The 19,077-nt window shown below is 38.9% G+C and overlaps 1 protein-coding gene and 2 long non-coding RNA genes across 3 annotated transcripts in view; 2 read left to right on the forward strand and 1 right to left on the reverse strand.

Annotated features, from left to right (window-relative positions):
* The window catches only part of LOC118599040, a 50,851-nt gene that overhangs the window by 28,259 nt on the left and 3,515 nt on the right, over nucleotides 1-19,077 (forward strand). The gene's annotated exons all lie outside the window — the stretch shown is intronic.
* On the forward strand, nucleotides 10,385-11,352 carry LOC118599041. Its single transcript, XR_004948306.1, has 2 exons — nucleotides 10,385-10,914; nucleotides 10,954-11,352. It is a non-coding gene; the product is annotated as an uncharacterized LOC118599041 (long non-coding RNA).
* The window catches only part of LOC112146749 (neurexophilin-1), a 25,693-nt gene continuing 23,106 nt past the window's right edge, over nucleotides 16,491-19,077 (reverse strand). The window contains exon 2 of the mRNA XM_024272729.2: nucleotides 16,491-18,237. Coding sequence (XP_024128497.1) covers nucleotides 17,455-18,237 — 783 coding nt within the window. The 3' untranslated portion in view covers nucleotides 16,491-17,454. The remainder of the gene's footprint in view (nucleotides 18,238-19,077) is intronic.

The raw sequence follows: 19,077 nt of genomic DNA on the forward strand, positions 1-19,077 counted from the left end.
TGGTGATTGCTCTATTAACAATAAATCACAAATATGCAGCATAAAAATGTTTTAAGAACACCTAAATTAGCCAGAGCAGCTAACATGTAGCTGGAATATTAGCTAAACTCTAAAACAGCCTAAAAAAATGTTTACAATGCATATATTAGGCAAAACAGCTAGAGTTTAAATATTGGCTTAACTCCAAAACAGCATAAAAAATGAAAAAGCCTAAATTAGTCAAAACAGCTAGCATGTTGCTGAAATATTAGCTACACTCTAAAATAGCCAAAAAAAGATGAAATTAGCCAAAAAAGCTAGAATGTAGCTCAAATATTGGCTAAACTTAATTTTTTTAAAAGCCTAAATTAGCCATAAAACATATCATCTCGTTGAAATATTAGCTAAACTCCAAAATAGCTTAAAAAAATAAATAAATAAATTGGTCAAAACAGCTAGCATGTTGCCGAAATATTAGCCAATTTCTAAAATAGCCTAAATTAGCCAAAACAGCTAGCATGTTGCCGAAATATTAGCTAAACTCAAAAATAGCCAAATTCTTTTTTTTTTTTTTAAATCTTAAATTAGCCAAAACAGCTAGCATGTTGCCGAAATATTAGCTAAACTCTAAAATAGCCTAAAAAATAAATAAATTGGTCAAAACAGCTAGCATGTAGCAGAAATATTAGCTGAACTCTTAAACAGCCTGTAAAAAACAATAAAAAAAAGCCTAAATTAGCCAAAAATGCTAGAATGTAGCTTAAATATTAGCTAAACTCCAAAATAGCCAAAAAAATAAAAAAGCCTAAATTAGCCAAACAGCTAGCTGATACATTAGCTGAACTTCAAAACAGCCTTTAAAAATCCTAGTAAATGTCAAACTAGTCTGGAAAAAAAAGCTAGCAGAACTCAATTTTAAAACTTTTATACCATAACCTTTTGAGTTCTGAAGTTTTGAGTTTTGCCTTTTGTTTTTGAAGCGGCTGGGTGGCTCAGTGGGCTAGGTGAAGGGCTGGGTTCGATTCCCAGGGTTGTCCACTGATCCCCACCCAGATTGGGTCCTTAGGCAAGACCCTTGACGCTGCTGTCTAACTGGGTCCCTGTGCCCCTCAAGTACAGGGTTGTGTCAGGAAGGGCATCCGGTGTAAAAACTCTGCCAAATTACTGATGCCAAACAGTGGGTGCTGATACGCTGTGGCGACCCCGAAAGGGATAAGCCGAAAGTGAACTACACATACCATAACTTTTTGAAATAACAATGAATAGCAAAAAGGCAGGAATATTATTCCAGAATAAATCAACCTAAAACTTAAAAAACTTTCAACACTCTCCATAAAAATATGTTTTGTCAAAATAAAACAAGTTAGAAATAAATGCAAGATAACATCGGGTCATTAAAAACAATGAAATACAATGATCTGGAGGGCCGGATAGAAATGGTTTTTGACACGTATCTATTAGACGTATCAAAATTCTAGACTTCTTTAAAATTTTAGAAATGTCAAAAAAACAAAATTTTGTAATTGCAATATTTCCAAAAAAATCATAAATATGCTAGTAAACACAAACTTGCGCAGTAAGTCATTCAAAACCCGACGATAGATGTGAACAATCCTTTGATTTACAGCAGATACATTCAAATTTCTATCACAACACTAAAGCTCATCACCACCTATCAAAGGAGACGTCGGCGTCTTACCCGGACATGGAGTATCAAACTACGTGAGAGGGGCTACAGGTGAAGAGATTTGGGGAAATTGTGGTTGGTGATTCTAGATCCAGCAGTTCGTGTGACGCGCTCAACTTTTGAGAAGCTGCGGGACCTCCTATGTGTGTTAGTCATGTGACTCAGTTTTGCTAAATATATCAATTTTGGTAAAAAAAAAAAATTAAAAACCACTTCCAAAAATAAAAACTTTTTATTTTTATGGATACGTTTTTTTTTTAAATTAGGCAAATTTATTATCTTAAATTCAATTTGTCCAACTTTATAGTCAATAGTGTTGCATATTAGCACAAATATATGAAAGGCTCTATGAGACATAATTCATACTTTGACCCACAACCAACACTCTGTCACAAGTACTGTATAGTATCTCTGTGACGAAGTACGGCTCATGCAAAGGTACTTTTCTCCACTGGATTTATGGTAATTGTGTGAAATGGTTGAAGATTTGCAATAGTCTAAACATTGGAGCTAAAGCTTTAGTGTTAAAGGTTAAGAACCTGAACTGTAAATTTCAAATAAAGTGCATAAATCATAAAGTTATTTCTTTCTTTTAGTCAATAAGACCATCAAAGTATCATTTTTTTTAAAATAAAAACAAGAAAACTCATCTTAAAGTACATATACTCTGAGGTATTTAATTAAAGCCGAAGTGGAATAAAAGCTGGACTTAAATTATTTGACTGATTGATGTAATTTTGCTTAAAAACTCCAAACGTCTTCTACGAGTAATGAGCAGCCAAATATTTGCTAAATAGACATTTCTGTCACTAAAAGTGGTGTCAGCGTTTTAGGGAATTCACAGAAAAGAGACGTCCAGCTGTGAACATCTGGAGGAAAAGGAGTTTAGATCATTTATACCGAGTATCTGAATCAGGAGTTAAGAGTACAACTTCCATAACTCTTTCATGACATGACCTATCTGTTGAAAACTAAAGTATACATGTATCTAATCGAGTTTCTTACTTTGGTGCACTTTGGTGGTGCATACGTTGGCTCTCTCCAATGTTTAATGAATTCATAATTAAAAAACAAACTTTTACTCTTTTGAAAATTGAAAATCTCAATCAAAATCGTATGGAAACTGTTGAAACGTGGGAGTAAATTTTTATAAACTCTGACCTCGTTTAGCCTAATCCAAACCTATTTCTTCCTATTTGAGTGCTTTAACAAACAGAATGTTTGTTTGTTAAAGTGTAGAAATCCAAATCGGAAGAAAGAAAAAAAAACTCTTCTGCTGATCAACCAAAAACAGAGATTAATTGTGAACAAAACACATTTCTTGCAGACATAAGGAAATACTTTGATTAGAAAATGGAAAACAAAGTTATAGTAATGATTGACTAAAGTCAAGTAGAGTTTGATGGTTAGAAAAGGAGTGGAAATAAGCAAACTGATATAATCCTACCCTTAAAGTCATTTTTTTACTATTTTATCTCCATTAAAGTATTAATTAAATACTAAATATTACATGTTTTTTTTAGTACAAACAGAACGTAGAAATTAATTAAAATAATTAATTAATTAAAAGCCTAATCCCTCACTTGACTATTCAGCCTAAATATTAGGTGTGTAACAAATAAATTAATTAATTAATCGATTTATATTAATACTATCCAACCAGATCGATCTGTCTGAAGCAAAGTGTTTATTCCATCTAAATAAAATAGTTTTAAAGTTAATCGATTATATTAATAATGGAAAATGCAATTTGGATTGAGAGATGAAAGGTTTATTTTACTAAAATATTGGTTTCTATTATTCATTTTTATTGCTGACGTTTTGTGCAAAAATGTGCAAAAACTTGAAACGGTTGCACTCTTTTAGAAAAAAATCCTTCTCATTTGTATGAATTCAGTTACAAGTTAATAGAAAAAACAGTCAGAGAATAGTAAGTAATGGTGTTTTTGTCTGTTTTTTCCTTTTATTTTTTTAGAATATCTGAATATACCTATTTGTGGTATATTGTGATATATATATATTAAAAATTGTATCGGAACAGTAAATTATTTGATTCAAATCGCTGAAATGAATGGTGGTCTGCCTGATAAAGTGTGTCTGTTCTTCTCTCGCCTGGAATAAACCAAAGTTGCACTCGAGGAGGAGTTGACATTGATGTTCGCTTCAACTTTTGCCCTTTTTGACCCACATGTTTAAACATTCCAACCATACATGACATAATTGGTCGGGGAAGCATTGATCCTCCTAGAACATGTTCTAGTGTCAGACTGGGACTTGCTGCATGACCAGTCATTGTCACTGAGAGGTCACTTTGAAGTCTGGTCTTCCAATTATCTCCTTGGAGACATCTTTTTTTTCTGTCAGCTTTAATTAACGCTAAAAGATTCTCAAACTTTTCTCTGGGTTTGTTGTCCTCAGGTGAAGCGTACCTCAGCTGTGAGCTTTTTGTTCTGAGGATAAGCTGTACATGTTGAGCACATGTGCAGGTGCAGTGAGCATCAGCTGGGAGGAGGCTCCGCCCCCTGCCTGCAGCTCAGGCTTGAGCCCAGCAGGAAACGGCTCTAAAACCAGCTTTGACTTATGAAAACTCAGCCGTTAGAAAAGGAGAAGGATAAATCCTCTTTCGTCTCCGAGTTCCTGTTTTTTTCTTCCCCCAAATAAGATGGCAAACTGCAAAATACTAAAGAGAAAAGGGCCAAATGAAGACTGATTAAGGTGTTGTGTGCAGCTGAGTCTGCACATCCTTGGGTCTGTGATGAACTCGTGCAGCAGAGCTGGTAATGATGGGGATTTTATGCTCTCCCATGACAAACCCAAGGAGAGAAATTAGTGTGTGTGTGTGAGGAGGGGGGAAAAGTTCTTGCAAGAAGCCCTTGAGATGACGAAAAGCTCTGCAGCCCCTAACCGCTGTTTGCATTCAACTTATCAGACAACATCCCCCCTGTAGCAGGACTGGACTGTCAGCGAAAAACAAAAGTGCAGAAAGCGTGAGAGTTAAAGGAGAGTGGAGCACAAAGGAAGTGTTCGGAAAGATGGAAGAAAGACCGACGCAGAAAAAAATTTATTGGCCAAAAGAAGGGTGTCAAACTCAATCGCACAAGGGGCCAAAATCCAAAACACACCTTAGGTCGGGGGCCAAACAGGATAAACAGTTATTGAACACTCTAAAACTAAAATTAAAAACATAACTTTTTAACTTAACTTAGCTACATGCTATTTCAGCTAGCATATAGTGGAAATTTAAGCTAAATTCAAAAACAGCCTAAAAAAAGCCTAAATTAGCCAAACAGCTAGCATGCAGCTACAATTTTAGCTAAACTCCCAAAATAGCCTAAAAAAAGATTAAATTAGCCAAACAGCTAGCATGTAGCTGTAATTTTAGCTAAACTTCGAAAAATACCCTAAGCAAGATTAAATTAGCCAAACAGCTAGCATGTAGCTGAAATATTAGCTAAACTCCGAAAGAGCCTTAAAAAAAGCCTAAATTAGCCAAACAGCTAGCATGTAGCTAAAATTTTAGCTAAACTCCCAAAATAGCCTAAAAAAGAGTAAATTAGCAAAACAGCTAGCATGTAGCTAAAATATTAGCCAAACTCCCAAAATAGCCTTAAAAAAGATTAAATATGCAAACAGCTAACAGGCAGCTATAATTTTAGCTAAACTTCGAAAAATACCCTAAAAAAATTAAATTAGCCAAACAACTAGCATGTAGCTGAAATATTAGCTAAACTTCGAAAAATACCCTAAAAAAATAAATTAGCCAAACAACTAGCATGTAGCTAAAATTCTGGCTAAACTCCAAAAATAGCCTAAAAAATTAAATTAGCCAAACAGCAAGCATGTTGCTGTAATTTTAGCTAAACTTTGAAAAATACCTTAAACAAGATTAAATTAGCCAAACAGCTAGCATGTAGCTAAAATTCTAGCCAAACTCCAAAAGAGCCTAAAAAAAGCCCTAATTAGCCAAACAACTAGCATGCAGCTATAATTTTAGCTAAACTCCCAAAGTAGCCTAAAAAAAGCCTAAATTAGCCAAACTGCTATCATGTAGCGAAAATATTAGCTAAACTCAAAAATACCCTAAGCAAGATTAAATTAGCCAAACAGCTAGCATGCAGCTGAAATATTAGCTAAACTCCAAAATGGCCTAAAATTTTAGTAAATGCCAAAGTAGTCCAAAAAGCTAGCAGAACGTCCATTTTTAAAACTTTAAAACTAACTTTATAACATAATTATGAATAATAAAAAGTCAGGAATATTATTCCAGAATGAATCAGCTTAAACCTTAAATAACTTTCAATATTTTACTCTTCATAAAAATATATTTTGTCAAAATTAAATGTTAGAAATAAGCACAAGATAACATCGGCTGATTAATAACAATACAATAAAATGATCTGGAGGGCCGGATAGAACTACCCAGAGGGCCGGATCCGGCCCCCGGGCCTTGACTTCGTCTTGCAGCCTAAAGGACAGTTTTCCGACGAGCCCCATCCTGTCATCCTGTGCGAGGCTTCTTGTCTCGGCTCTGCAGCAGAGAGCTCCTCCCCCCCGAGAGACGGTGCCGCCGCCTCTGGCTGAAGGTTATGAAAGGGGTAAAAATGGATGTGAGAAGACAACAGGCCTGAAAGAGACAGTGATGGAGAGTTGGAACGCTTCTTCCTGCTCTTGTTTTATGTCTTCCTCAGGTTTATTGCCTGATATGAGCCTTCTGCTGAACATCCTCTGAAGACTTTGGCGAAAACGCTTCCCGGCTGTAGCGTTTCTCGCCTCCTCTGCTGCCTCTCGCTTCACTCAGTCATGCAGACAGATTGCAGACGCTCCTCACCCAGAGTGTGTGTGCGTCCACACCTGATCATCTCTTGAAGGAGTGAATAATTACTTCGCCAAAGGGCAAAACTCTGATCCCTCACTGGTATTTAAAGCCCTGTCACTGACTTTAAATCACCTGTCCTCTCTATAGCTCCCCTCAGTGAAGGAAATGTCCTCCTTTCATTCTAATGCAGACATTTTGACCCCAGCTGCTTCATCACTTCACCGCGTCCAATCCAAACTTTCTGTCTTAATTTACCGTCATATCGTTTCCGTTAAAGACTCAATCCAATCATCTTTGGATCCATTTTTAAACCCCTCCCAGTGATCTTTTAATTATGAGGACGCTGTTTTTAAGTCAAAATCAACAACCTGTTATGTTCTAGGACATAGTTCCTGCAGAGCGGCAGAAGTTTGTTAGAAATTTGCATCTGAGATGTGAGTGGGACTGTTGGTGTGGAGTGAGCCCGCCCTTACTTCCCATCATTACCGTGGCCCTGAAGTTCAAATCACACCAATAAGGAGCTTCAGTGGTTGGCTGGAAAACATGTAGTACACCGGCCCTCGAGGCCTGGATTTGGACACCCCTGGATTAACCGTTGAACATAACCCTTATGGTTAGGGCTGGGGATAAACAAGCCAAAAGGTCTCTGACTGCGGCTGTGTCTGCAGCTCACCGCTCCCCCGGTGATGGGTCAACCGAGGAACATACATCTAGGTCTATGACGGCTAACTTTAATTTAAAAAATGTGTGTCCAACACCAACATTTAGCCTTGAACGTACTTAAAATACATGCAGGGAATCCAGCAATTTACATGCTGGTCACATCTTTATGAATTTCCATTCGTTTTTGTTCTGGTTGCACATAAATGAGTAACATCAGCTTTCAGCGATATCTCTTGGTACGTTTGCTGGTTTCTTATCGTACTTCATTTTTAAGACCTTTAATTTGTGGAATTACTTTTTTTTTAGTATTTGATGACATTTTTCCATCATTTTAAACGAAACTTATTCGTCATGAAGTGGATATCATCATCATATCTGCGATGTCCCAGAATGCCTTTCTTTCATGGTTTTTTTGGTATTTCATTTTGTTTTCTTTAAATTACTTTTTGTTTTGTTTTCTAAAACGTTTGTCTAATTTTTTTTTTTTTTTAAATTGTCATGATCTTTAAAAATGTTTTTGTGTTGAGTAATTTGTTGATGCGATTTGGACTTCAGAGTTACCGTACATCATCCGTTGACATGCTCTCCTGCTAGCTTACAGTCCCTCACAGCCAAAACTTGACTCACTAAGAATTTCCAGAACTGATTCACCAGCGCCTGGATCAATTCGACTTTTTAAAATTTTTTTTACTATATAATATTTTTATTATTTATTTTTTATTAATTCTTTTTTTTAAATATTTTTTATTTACTCAATTCAATTTTAAGTTTACACATTTAGACGCAGTTATGAAGAAATACATGAATAATCTATATACGTTTTAAAGATATTCATATTAACCTTATAAAGTTCACCAACTTTAAAATGTTTTAGTGAGATTATGAGATTGTTAATATCAGATGGTGTTAAATGGAGAATCCAACAATTGTTCTGCTTCTCCTGGGTGGCGTTTCAGTTTGGCCACTAGGTGGCGATCGCGCTTTAGCATTACACATTATTCCAGAACAAAGTAAAAAAAACTCTTTTTCGACCACAAATATTCACTTTAAAAAATTTTCCTTAAAATACTTTGGAAATTTTATGCCTGTGAGTTTATAATGTATGTTTAGGTCGACAGAGCGTTAGCATAGCTAGTGAACGTTAGCGTTATGCGTTAGATCGATCTCTACTTTTATGGATCGATTATTGATCTCAATGGTTTCTGATCAATTAATCGATTCTATTAAACCAGCCTTAAAAATAAAATATTTTTCAAACTCCATTTCTTTGTCTTCTCCTGATTAAAAACGATTTGAATAAAGAAATATTTAAATACAGTTTTAATCTTCATATTCTTAATGTCCTCCATCTGAAAAATGCCACAAAAACCCAACTTTCATCTTTAAATTTCACTTTCTCTCGTGATTAACAGATAAAACGTGTTTCTTGATGGAGGTGTGAAATCCGGCCGCACTAATTAGGTTATCGAGTTATGCTTTCCTCTTCCCCCATGTTGTGCCCTGAGGCCATCCGTTTGCAACAGTCTCTCGCCGCCGCCGCCTCCTCCTCCTCCTCCTCCCACCACACTGTTTCCCTAACATCTCCCACAGCAGCTTCGTTTCCAGCATCTCCCGGTTCCTGTCGAGCCCGCGCGTCGTCTGGCCTGTGCTGTGAATCGCAGATGGGAGCTGTAGAGCTCTTCCACGAGAGAAACGGCGGCGTGTTGACAGGCTGGTTCTGGATTTGTCCTTGTCTGATGTAAGCGCTCTCCCATGATGCTCCGACTCGGCCCAGATGCTTGTCGACTTCACTTGTCCCTTACATGATAGGCATGGCGGGGCACAGAGACCATCCGGATGCCGGGGCATAAAAGAGCTGCAGCTCAAAAAATGCACGACCGTGACCACAGTCATTCGGATGAAGAGATGCAGGGATGTAAAGTGTGGTTATAAATACTGGATGGAGTTGGTATCCAGGTAACCAAAGCCCTAATACGCCACAATAAGACCTGCATTGTCCGACGGGATGCGGACACAGATCACAGAGACACTAACGGTGAACAAACAAAATGGAAAGGCTGCTCTTTTGTTCAGAGTTATTTTTTTTTTTTTGAAGTATTTCATTTTCTAGTGAATAAAACTTACAGTAACGATGGTTGTGGCTCTTATTCTTGTCAATTTAGAAACAAAAGCTGTATTATTAAGTATTTTTATAGTATTTTAGTTAGAAGTAGAGGATCACTAGCCACAGTTCGCCACACACGTACACATTATTTAAATCAATTCACACTAAATTCAATTAGCTTCAAATTCACATCATTTATATAAAAAAAACATCAAATTTGCCACTTTAGTTATCCTAAAGTATGTTAATCTGCGTGTGGGAGGAGCTTCTGTCAAAAAGCTTTATCGACCTGATCATGGAGGACGACAAATCAAGTTTATTTCTGTCAAAGAGCTGAATAAAAGCATCGGAACACGTCGCCATGGCTGTTCCCCCCTAATCCCTAACAACTATAAAACTATATAGTGAGGGGCTATATAGCACCCTGGATTTTAAACCTAATTTAAACATGTTTACTACTTTTCTTTCCTTTTTCTAAACACCGGATACGACGTCAACTATTTCACAAACTGAAAATCGAATAAATACGAACATTTAATGACTTTTATTTATGACTCCACTGTGTTCTGATGGTGAAAATGTTGTTTTTTTCAAATATTACATTTAAACACGTTTTTTTTATTCGATTGCAATGTATTGTGGTCTATATACGCTAATCTAGTGAGCATTAATGCACACTATAACTATAGTTTTTCTCTAAGACTCCTGGGAAATTTTGATTTTGGAACTGTTGATTCGGACAGCACTAGAAAATGGCGAACGCACTATATAGTCTGGATTCCGAGGATCTCCCGGTAAGGAGCAGCAGCTGTCCTGGACTGCTGGTTCACACCCGATACAGAAGTGCTGCGAAGTGGCGCGGAATGGAGGCCGCTTTCAGTCAGCGCCTTTGTTAACCTGTGGTGGAGTTCCAGATTTTTTTCACTTGCATGAATCTTCCTGTTCGTCACAAAAACTCAAGACGCTTGTATGAAATTTTTTATATGCGAAGGAGGAGCTGCACTGCTGAGGTGCATCTCCGCACAGTGGAACTCCCCCCTGGAGTGCGGAGGGACGGAGGCTCTCCGCGCTCCTCCGCGCTCCCCCGCCATTCCGCCAGAGTGGGAGCGCGGAGCTGTGCGGAGATGCACCTCAGCAGTGCAGTACCTCCTTTGGTCTCAAAATGTTCATACAAGCGTATCGAGTAGTTTGAGTTTTTGTAACAAACTAGAAAAGTCACGACACCGAGAAGAAATCTGCGAATACGTCAAAAACCGCGAATAAAGAAATATGAAAAAGCGAAGGAATGTAATCAGAAACTACATGTTTTAGCCTTTTGTTTATGTCCAAACTTGAAAGATGTTTTTATAAATATGCCTCAATAAGCAAATGTTTTGATGTGATTTGTACTTTATATATGTTTTATCAAATATGTTTAGAAGCTTTCCAAAAAATAATTCTTAGACCTTGATGGGTTTTTATACTAAATGAAGGCTTTTTAATATTTTTATTCTATCCTATGCCTTTATATTTCAACCCATTGATGAAGGCATAATTGCATGGAGCTGGAGACCGGTTGAAACCAGTTAGGTGGGTGCTTCTAAAGGGAGGGGCCTCTGGTCACACGTAAGACGCCGTCGGATCAATCTATAGCCGGAAGCGGAAATTGTAACTTTCGCCAGTTGGGTTAACAGAAATTTTTAAACTTTAGAAAAACCCTTTCAGAATGATTTTTTTAAAAACCTTTTCAGAACTGTCAGCTTTTACGCCTTTGAATGAGAATAAACTGAAACTTTTTCTACGTTAATCAGCTGATTGGAGCCGCGAAATGCCGTTTTTTTTTTTTTCTCTGAGAGTTTCACGGAGAAAAAAAACGTCAAACGGTTGAAAAAAGATTGTGCTCTCTAGATGTTAGTAGCCTGAGATTTAGGTCTTTAATCTTTAATTGTCTACTCGTTTTCTGTCTTTTAACATTTCTTTTAACATTCTCGCCAGGGGACTACAGATGGAAAATAGCCTTCTTGGCTAACTCTCACTTTTTTTAAAACCATGTTTAATTTTTAATCATATGTTTTGTTTTAAATTGAATTTTCCCCTTTCTAAAAATAAACTAAAGAAAAAAAATGTAGAGAGAAAAGGGAAAAAAATTGAAAGCTTAAAACAATATTTTTGTTGCGTTTGGCTCCGGGCTATTAAGTTTCGGGCGCCATATTTTTTCTCTGTAGCCAGATTCTCTTGCGTCAAGGGACCGAATCACCGAATCTGTACTTTTCCACGGACAAACGGACCATGGACACTAACCAGTCAAGATGAAGGTTTGGTGACGATGACCATAGAAGGTGTTTAGGCTTTTTGGGGTTCTTTTCTCCTGATGAGCGTTTGCCAAATAAAGCCCAACATATATAGTGGAGCAGCTAACTCAAAAAATCTTTCATTTTATGAAACAAGCATGAAATTTGGCTGAAGTACTTATAAGACACCAAATTTTAAGAAAAAAGTGCTAGCCACTTGAAATTCCAAAATGGCGGCCATTTTCCAAGATTGCCACCAAAGGTTGTTGGTGTAATGAGTTACATTGAAAAAATATGAGTACTTCATCAGGTAAAATGAGGTTTTTATTGCTAAACATTACAGGGATATTAACTGGCATTTTTTAGGCAGAAAGAGCTCATCCTCACTGCCACCCTGGTATTAGCAGTGCAATTTCGGGACAAAAAACCATTGAAAACATCATCAAGTAAACTACTTTACTGCCATGGCGGCCATCTTGAAAAAAATGGCGGCCATATTTTATTTTTGTGTGGCTAGCACTTTTTTCCTGCAACTAGACCCAGAGACTATAACCAAATTTCATGCTTGTATCATCAACTGAACGATTCTGGCTAAAAATGACACTAAGCTGCTCCACTAATATAAGTGAACTTTATTTTATAACTTTTCACACCCCTCAAGACCTGGAGATCTCTGTACTAGGTTGATCCAACTTTTATTTAGAAATGACTACATTTCAATTGAGTCTTCCTTATCAATGAATTTTTTAAATATCTTTTAAATGGTCCGAACCGTGAGTTTTGTGGTCCGTTCCACCCTGAATTAGACGTTTCAGAGGCGTCAGGTCTGATTCACTTCAGTGGCATCCTATGACATCTGACGCCGTCTCTGCGGCGGCTGAAACAGCAGACTAATCCCTGCTGATGACTTCCTGGACAAGCTCCGACTCTGTCAACCCGGTTGGTGACTGATGATGATGCTGGGTGCAACATCCCCTGGCAGAGACACGCTGCTCTTTGTGCTGTAACATCCGACCAAGGAAAATGACTCCTAATTATTACTTCACAGGATGAAAGTTTGATCGCCTTGTTAGCCGAAACAAAATGCTAACAGGGAGTCTCTGTCATGTTTTCACTCCTCCTTTTTTTTTTTTTTCCTTCGTGACATAAATTATGTTCTTCTAGACACACGTCGCATAACTCAAGGTTATTTTTCTGCATGTCTATTTATCATTTTTAAGCCTTGCACGCCTTCTCCCGCCCCCTTGTGCTATAACTAGTTATTTTCTCAATTGACTATCATCCAGTTTCTCATTATTCATGCCGAAATGCCCTTTCCTCTTTGAGAAATGAACGCTCTTGAGTTGTTTTCTCTTTTTGTGGCCCATCAAACAGCCTCCATGTCCATTATCAGCAGCATGTTTTTGCTGTATGTGACGGTATATTTGACCCATTACGACGCCCCGTTTTCACATTAACCTCAATTCTTCTCCCTTCCGAAACACATTCCTGTTGTTGTCTCCATGTTGACTTATTTGCTTCCCCTTTTTATTATTTCATGCAAGGTTATCCCGAGGCAGGCAGCACTTTTATGGGAACAAAGGGTTTGGAAGCGGAGAGGTGGAAGACCTGGCTTTGCCTCCAGCCATGCCTTAATCGATCGCGTTTAAAAGGATGTTGTGAGCTGAATGTTTGAACCCATCTCCTCGTTAACGGTTGTCTGGGATTTAATTAAGAACTAGAATAAATTTAATGTCAGCTGCATTTTAACAAGAGAGAGGAGCAAAGTTGCACAACAAAGACGGGATGAAAAAGAAAAGAAAAAGGAAGAGGAGGCTAATTAGCAGGACGAAGCTGTGTTCATGCATCATTCCAGCTGAAACAACCCCATTTTCTTCTCCCCTTTTTTCTACACACACGTATATCTGCAAAAGCCTGAAGCAAAAACTTCTGTCGCGTCTTTTTTCTTTTTTTCTTCCCGGCGCGCAGTATGGATATGCAAAAAGGATTGTTGTTGACACACGCTGAGAATGCAACCAGACCGGAGCCGCTTTCTCTATAGTATAAGTGTTTTAAAGTACTTCTGTGTACTTTATTTTTTAAAATCCACAGTATGCCATCATATCTTCCATACAGTATATCATCCAAATAACACAGAAAACTTGGGAACAAAAAAAAGGTAAAACAGACAACCTTCACTGCATGACCCACATTTAAATACAGCTTTATTCAGATCTGAAGACTCTTAGCTTTATATATATTTATATATGTATATTTATGTTTTTGACAGTCTGGTTTTGTAGCTCGCCGTGTGGGCCGTCGTGGTCCTGCTGCCAATGTTCACGTCTGTTGGCACCAGATGGGTAATTGATAAGGCTGCTGCCATGACAACTCTGTCCAGTCTGTTTGAACTTGATCCAGCAGTCTTTCTCCAGCTCGTCCTGGAGAGGCAGAGGGGGGCGGAGTCTCCGTGAGAGTATTGCTGTATAAAGAGGCAGAGAGGGGAGCTTTTTTTTTTTCTTTTTTTTTCTTTTTTTTAATCCGTGGTCACCCAAACATGCGTCCTCAGAGGTTACAGCGCTGAGCAGCGATCCTTCTGCCTGCAACTTCTCTCCAGACGCTCTGCGGGGAGGAGGCATCAGGCTGTCTGCGTTTGAGGACGTGAACGTCTTCCTGATCCAGCGGCTTATGCAAGAGGCTTTGAACACAAAGAGAGCGAAGTGCCTAAACCAACACGTCTTAAGCAGCTGGTAAAGAGGAAAACGGGGCGAGTGACGGGAGACGTTTCAACCACAGATTTGCTAGCTCAGCTGAAGTGTGCATGAGGAGCCGCAGTGAAGAACTGCCCGCAGGGTTCTCCTCCCCGGGGACGAGGGAGGAGAAGACTGATGCCAGGGGGGGACGGCGTGCAGACATCTGGATAGGGAAGGGGCAGGAACAGCTGGATGAGCAGATGAACGCTCCATTTGTTTTACACCGGACAATCCGGCTGAAACCCAAAAAATAAAAGTTCTTTCCACAGCTAAAATGAGAGGAAAAGACATTTGGGATGCTACCTAACTGAGAACTTTTCCATGTGCACAAACTTTACAAAGATGGGAGGGTTGATCTGAAACATGACGGACAAAATCGAGGAAAACGGGAAAGAAAATTCATGGAGACGGCTTCCCTCCACACCTTTAGAGGGCGCTCCTAATATTACAAGAGCTTTGAAATTCTGTTGCAGCTTCACGAGTATAAATAATCATTATTAATAATAATTATTTTTGGGAAGAAAATGGGAAAGAAACACGGTGAGCTTTCCTTTTATATTGCCTCCATGAGTTTTAGAAAGAAAATTAGAGGAAGAAAAGAGAAAAAACCTAAAGGATTGCGTATTTTCAATTTACATGAAACGTTTTGGGTTACTTTTTAAAGAATAAATACATTTAGAAACTTAATTTGACCCCTAGTAATTAAAAAATAAATCCTAAGAAGCACATTTTAATAAAACTGGAGAAAATGTTCACTTTCACAAAAAAATCAATTAGTTTTTTAGTATTAAGTTTGTTTAAAGTGCTGAGAAAACATGAGATTATAGATGTGAGAATTAATCCTAAAAGACCAAATATGTTACCATTAGTTGTGTATAAGAAAAAGAGCAATTCTCTTATTTAATTCAGGGCCAATATTCACGATGTAAGCTGGTAGTTTACAAGTACAAAAGTTTTCACAGTTGTAGGTCTGATTAATATTCAGCTTCCATGCACTTGGACAGTTGTAGGTGACTTTTGTGCTAAAATCTTTATTTTAAAGTTTCACTCCTATCATCTTTCATTCATCAGTTTAGCTAATATCTCAGCTACATGCTAGCTGGTATTGGCTAATTTAGGAATTTTTTTTGTTATTTAGGATATTTTGGAGTTTAGCTAATATTTTGGCTAGCTATCAGCTTCAGCGATTTCAGCTATTGGCTTAAACGATTTCAGCTGTTAGTGTCAGCGTTCTCAGCTATTAGCTTCAGCGATAACAGATATTAGCTTCAGCGATTACAGCTATTGGCTTTACCGTTTTCAGCTATTAGCATTAGCATTTTTAGCCAATAGCTTCAGCCATTTCAGCCATTAACTTCAGCGATTTCAACTAATAGCTTTAGAATTTTTTTTTACTAGCTTCAGCCTTTTCAGCTATTGGTGTCAGCGATTTCAGCTATTAGCATTAGCATTTTCAGCTATTAGCATTAGCATTTTCAGCTATTAGCTCCAGCGATTTCATCTATTAGCTTCAATGATTTTAACTATCAATTTCAGCATCTTCAGTGTCCAAATTCAGCTTACAGCATTCACACTAGCATTATCACAGATAATGCTATATAACTAATTTTTAGATAGTTTAAAGTTATTGAAGGTTAAGATGTGTGCTTTGCATCCAGTTTGCGCATGATCCGATTAGTCGACTAATCGTAAAAAATAATCTGTGATTAGTCGACTATTAAAATAATCGTTTGTGGCAGGATTACCCCTAATGCTTTGCAACTGAAGTTATGCATTCATATTAATCCCCCCCCACAAATGATATCTGTAGAGTGACTGTTCAGTTGCGGCTCGACTCCACCTGGGACGGCTTCATCCCCGCACGCCGGCGCCCACGTCCGGGTTTTACCCCCCACGCCACGGTACATTAGTGTCAAACTGGATGTCTGATGCTACCGTTTAATGACTCCTCACACCTGCGACTGCCGGTTGTTAATCAACCAGGAAGTCATTGTGTCCTCATGAGCGGGACAGCGGTTGCCTCTCTGCACACAGAATGTCAGGAGACGTAATTCATTTCTGTGTTGTGCTCAGCTCTCCATAATATTGTTTGTGAGGGTAACATGAGCTGGGCCAGCCAGTGGCCATTTATCTTAATGAGAGCAGTTAACTCTGGGTCGGGCTTCAGCTGCTGGCTCCACACAAACGCATCACAACAGTCCTGCGGACGCCGGCTCGTCCTTTTCCCGCTGACTTGATCTTTTTTTTTTTTTTTGGATTGCCCTCTCGATGAAACCTTAATTAGCTCAGAAGGAGATTAAATTATATGTAATTATTATGATAATATTTTCATCTGTTGGAGATAACGCGCAGACTTAAGCGAACACGGTATTTGTCGAGAGAGAGCAATCTCCCTCTCACAGTCAAAGTTATCAAAGCGTGAAATCAGGAATCCTGACGGCAACAAAATGTAATCTTTTTCACGCAGAGGGGACAATGGAAGGCGCCGCATACTTTCGTCTCTTCTCCACTTTAATTAAAAGAGCTTCTCTCACTCCTCTACCTTAAGTGTGGAGGGCCTCTTTCTATCTGCAGAATCTAGTTATTCCTCTCACACTTCCCAACTTCTGGCCCCCGAACAATTTTTAGACAATTTATTTGTCTTGTTTGTCGTGTGGAAGCAGCTGAAGAATATGTTGAGGTTAAAATGCGTCGTTTGAATCTGCGCTCACTCGTCCATCTGTTCCAAACGTTTCCTGTGGCATGTTAAAGCCGTGACTCGAGGGCACATGAAGTTAAGCACTTTATGATTGTAATAAAGCCTGAATTTGTCTGCGGGCCTCCAGTGAATGTTGTTCCATTAAAAAGCCCACTTCAGATTCATGGACTCCTTTACGACTTTGCAAAGAGCGACATAGCGAAGGGTAATTAAAAAGAAATTTGGACAAAATTCAGAAACGTCTTGAAGGATGGCAGAGATTCTGGAGAGAAGTTTCGGAACAGGACCGAGGTAAGAATCTGTTGGGGATGCTAGGTTTTCCTTGAGCATCCGGAGAGCCCCCTCCTCTGCATACTGGTGTGTTTACTTTGCATATATGCTTAAACGTGTTACAATAGTCAGGCTACTTTTTTTTCTCTTAAATAGGTTTGTTGTTGGCATTCACAGCCGTGGTTTTCCTCTTCCAGAGTTTGGTCACCCCATGTCCTCTCCCCTCTCGTCGTTTCTAGCCCGAGGGCAGGTAGGGCATCTCGTTGTGGTAGTTGTAGTCTGGGCAGACCTTCTGCACCAGGCGGTAGTCCGTACTGTAAAAGGAAATGTAGATACAGATGACTTTGAAAGGCTTGGAGCAAATCCAGGACACGTGGCTCTGGATCTGCTCCTGAAAGCAGGTCTTGGATGGGTCGTAGTTGCACAACGAGGTGCGCTTGCTGCGATCCACCTTTTCGTAGTCCACCCGGCAGTTGAAGATCTTGGAGTCCTTGGGGTACACCACGCTCTGGCGCTCCAGGTCAAACTCCACGGCTTTGACCGGCGGCACCAGGCTGACGGATATGTTGCCCTGGCCCGTTGAGTTGTGTCGAAAGTAGACGCTGAAGGTGCCGTTCCCGTGGTCCACGATCTTTCCAGTTATCAGCAGGTTGAGCCTCACTGTCTTGATATTGGAATAGAAGTCTCCCCAGCCAAACATCTTCTTGAACTTGCCAGTCTTAACGATGGGCCGGCGTTTGACCCTGGAGCCAGAGGAGTCCGGTTTGAGCAGATCGCTGCCAAGCATTTCCCAGAACTCCTGTTTGGAAAACTCCTGCTTGGAGAAAGGGCCCGGGCTTTGGTAGGGCAGCTCCAGGGAGGTGGCATTCGCGGCTCTGCTTTTACTGTGCAACATCCAGCGGCTCAGGGGGGAGACGGACGCCTGCCCGGTCAGGAGACCCAACGTCTTGGAGGAGTCGCTGGAGGAGCTCTTCGGGCTGGAATAGTCCTCTTCCTGACCCGACACCACCTGGAGAGACTTGGAGGAGGAAAAGAAAGTATTAGGAAGGCAGAAAGAAACAGATTAAAGACTTAATCGATACCTAATTTACTGTTCACACCTTCAGTGTTGTTAACTCTGACATTTCACCAATGAAATATAGAAATGAAAAGAGATGGATGGAAGTTTACGGGCGTTGCTATTATTACATTCTTTTGTTTACCTGAGCTGCAGGAGAAAATACTCCTTCATGTCAAGTTTTTACAGAGTAATTCCCTGAGCTCCCTAAGCTGCTAGGAGGGCGAGAGGGATCAAGTAACAAGATTCTCACGGAATATCAACGCCACAACCAAACTAGATATATGGCATTATTGCTAGAATGAATGCTGCAAGCTGAATGTGACTGCTGACGATGCTAAAACTGATAGCTGAAAGTGCTGAAGCCGAAAGCTTGATAAAACATTAGCTAAATGCTAAATTGACCACAAAAAGCTTTAAAAATTACTAATTTTGCTGAAACAGCTGGAAATATTGTTAAAATATTAGCAAAAAAAAGATTTAAAAAAAATAATAAAAAATTGAGAAATATCTAATTCTGCCAGAACGGCTAGCATAATGCTAAATATTAGCAAAACTCCAAATCATCAAAAAATTAAAAACTGGAAAAATGTCAAATTTTGCTGAAACAGCTGGCGATATTGTTAAAATATTTGCAAAAAAAAGACCAAACAAAAAAGAAAATGGAGAAATCTCTATTTTTGCCGAATCAGCTAGAATATTGTAAAAATATAATTAGACTCCAAATTATCAGAATAAATTTTGGTAAAATTTCTGATTTTGCCAAAGCAGCTAGCATATTGTTGAAAAATTAACTAAGCT

The sequence above is a fragment of the Oryzias melastigma genome, linkage group LG8, assembly GCF_002922805.2.
Source record: "Oryzias melastigma strain HK-1 linkage group LG8, ASM292280v2, whole genome shotgun sequence".
Classification (NCBI taxonomy): domain Eukaryota; kingdom Metazoa; phylum Chordata; class Actinopteri; order Beloniformes; family Adrianichthyidae; genus Oryzias; species Oryzias melastigma.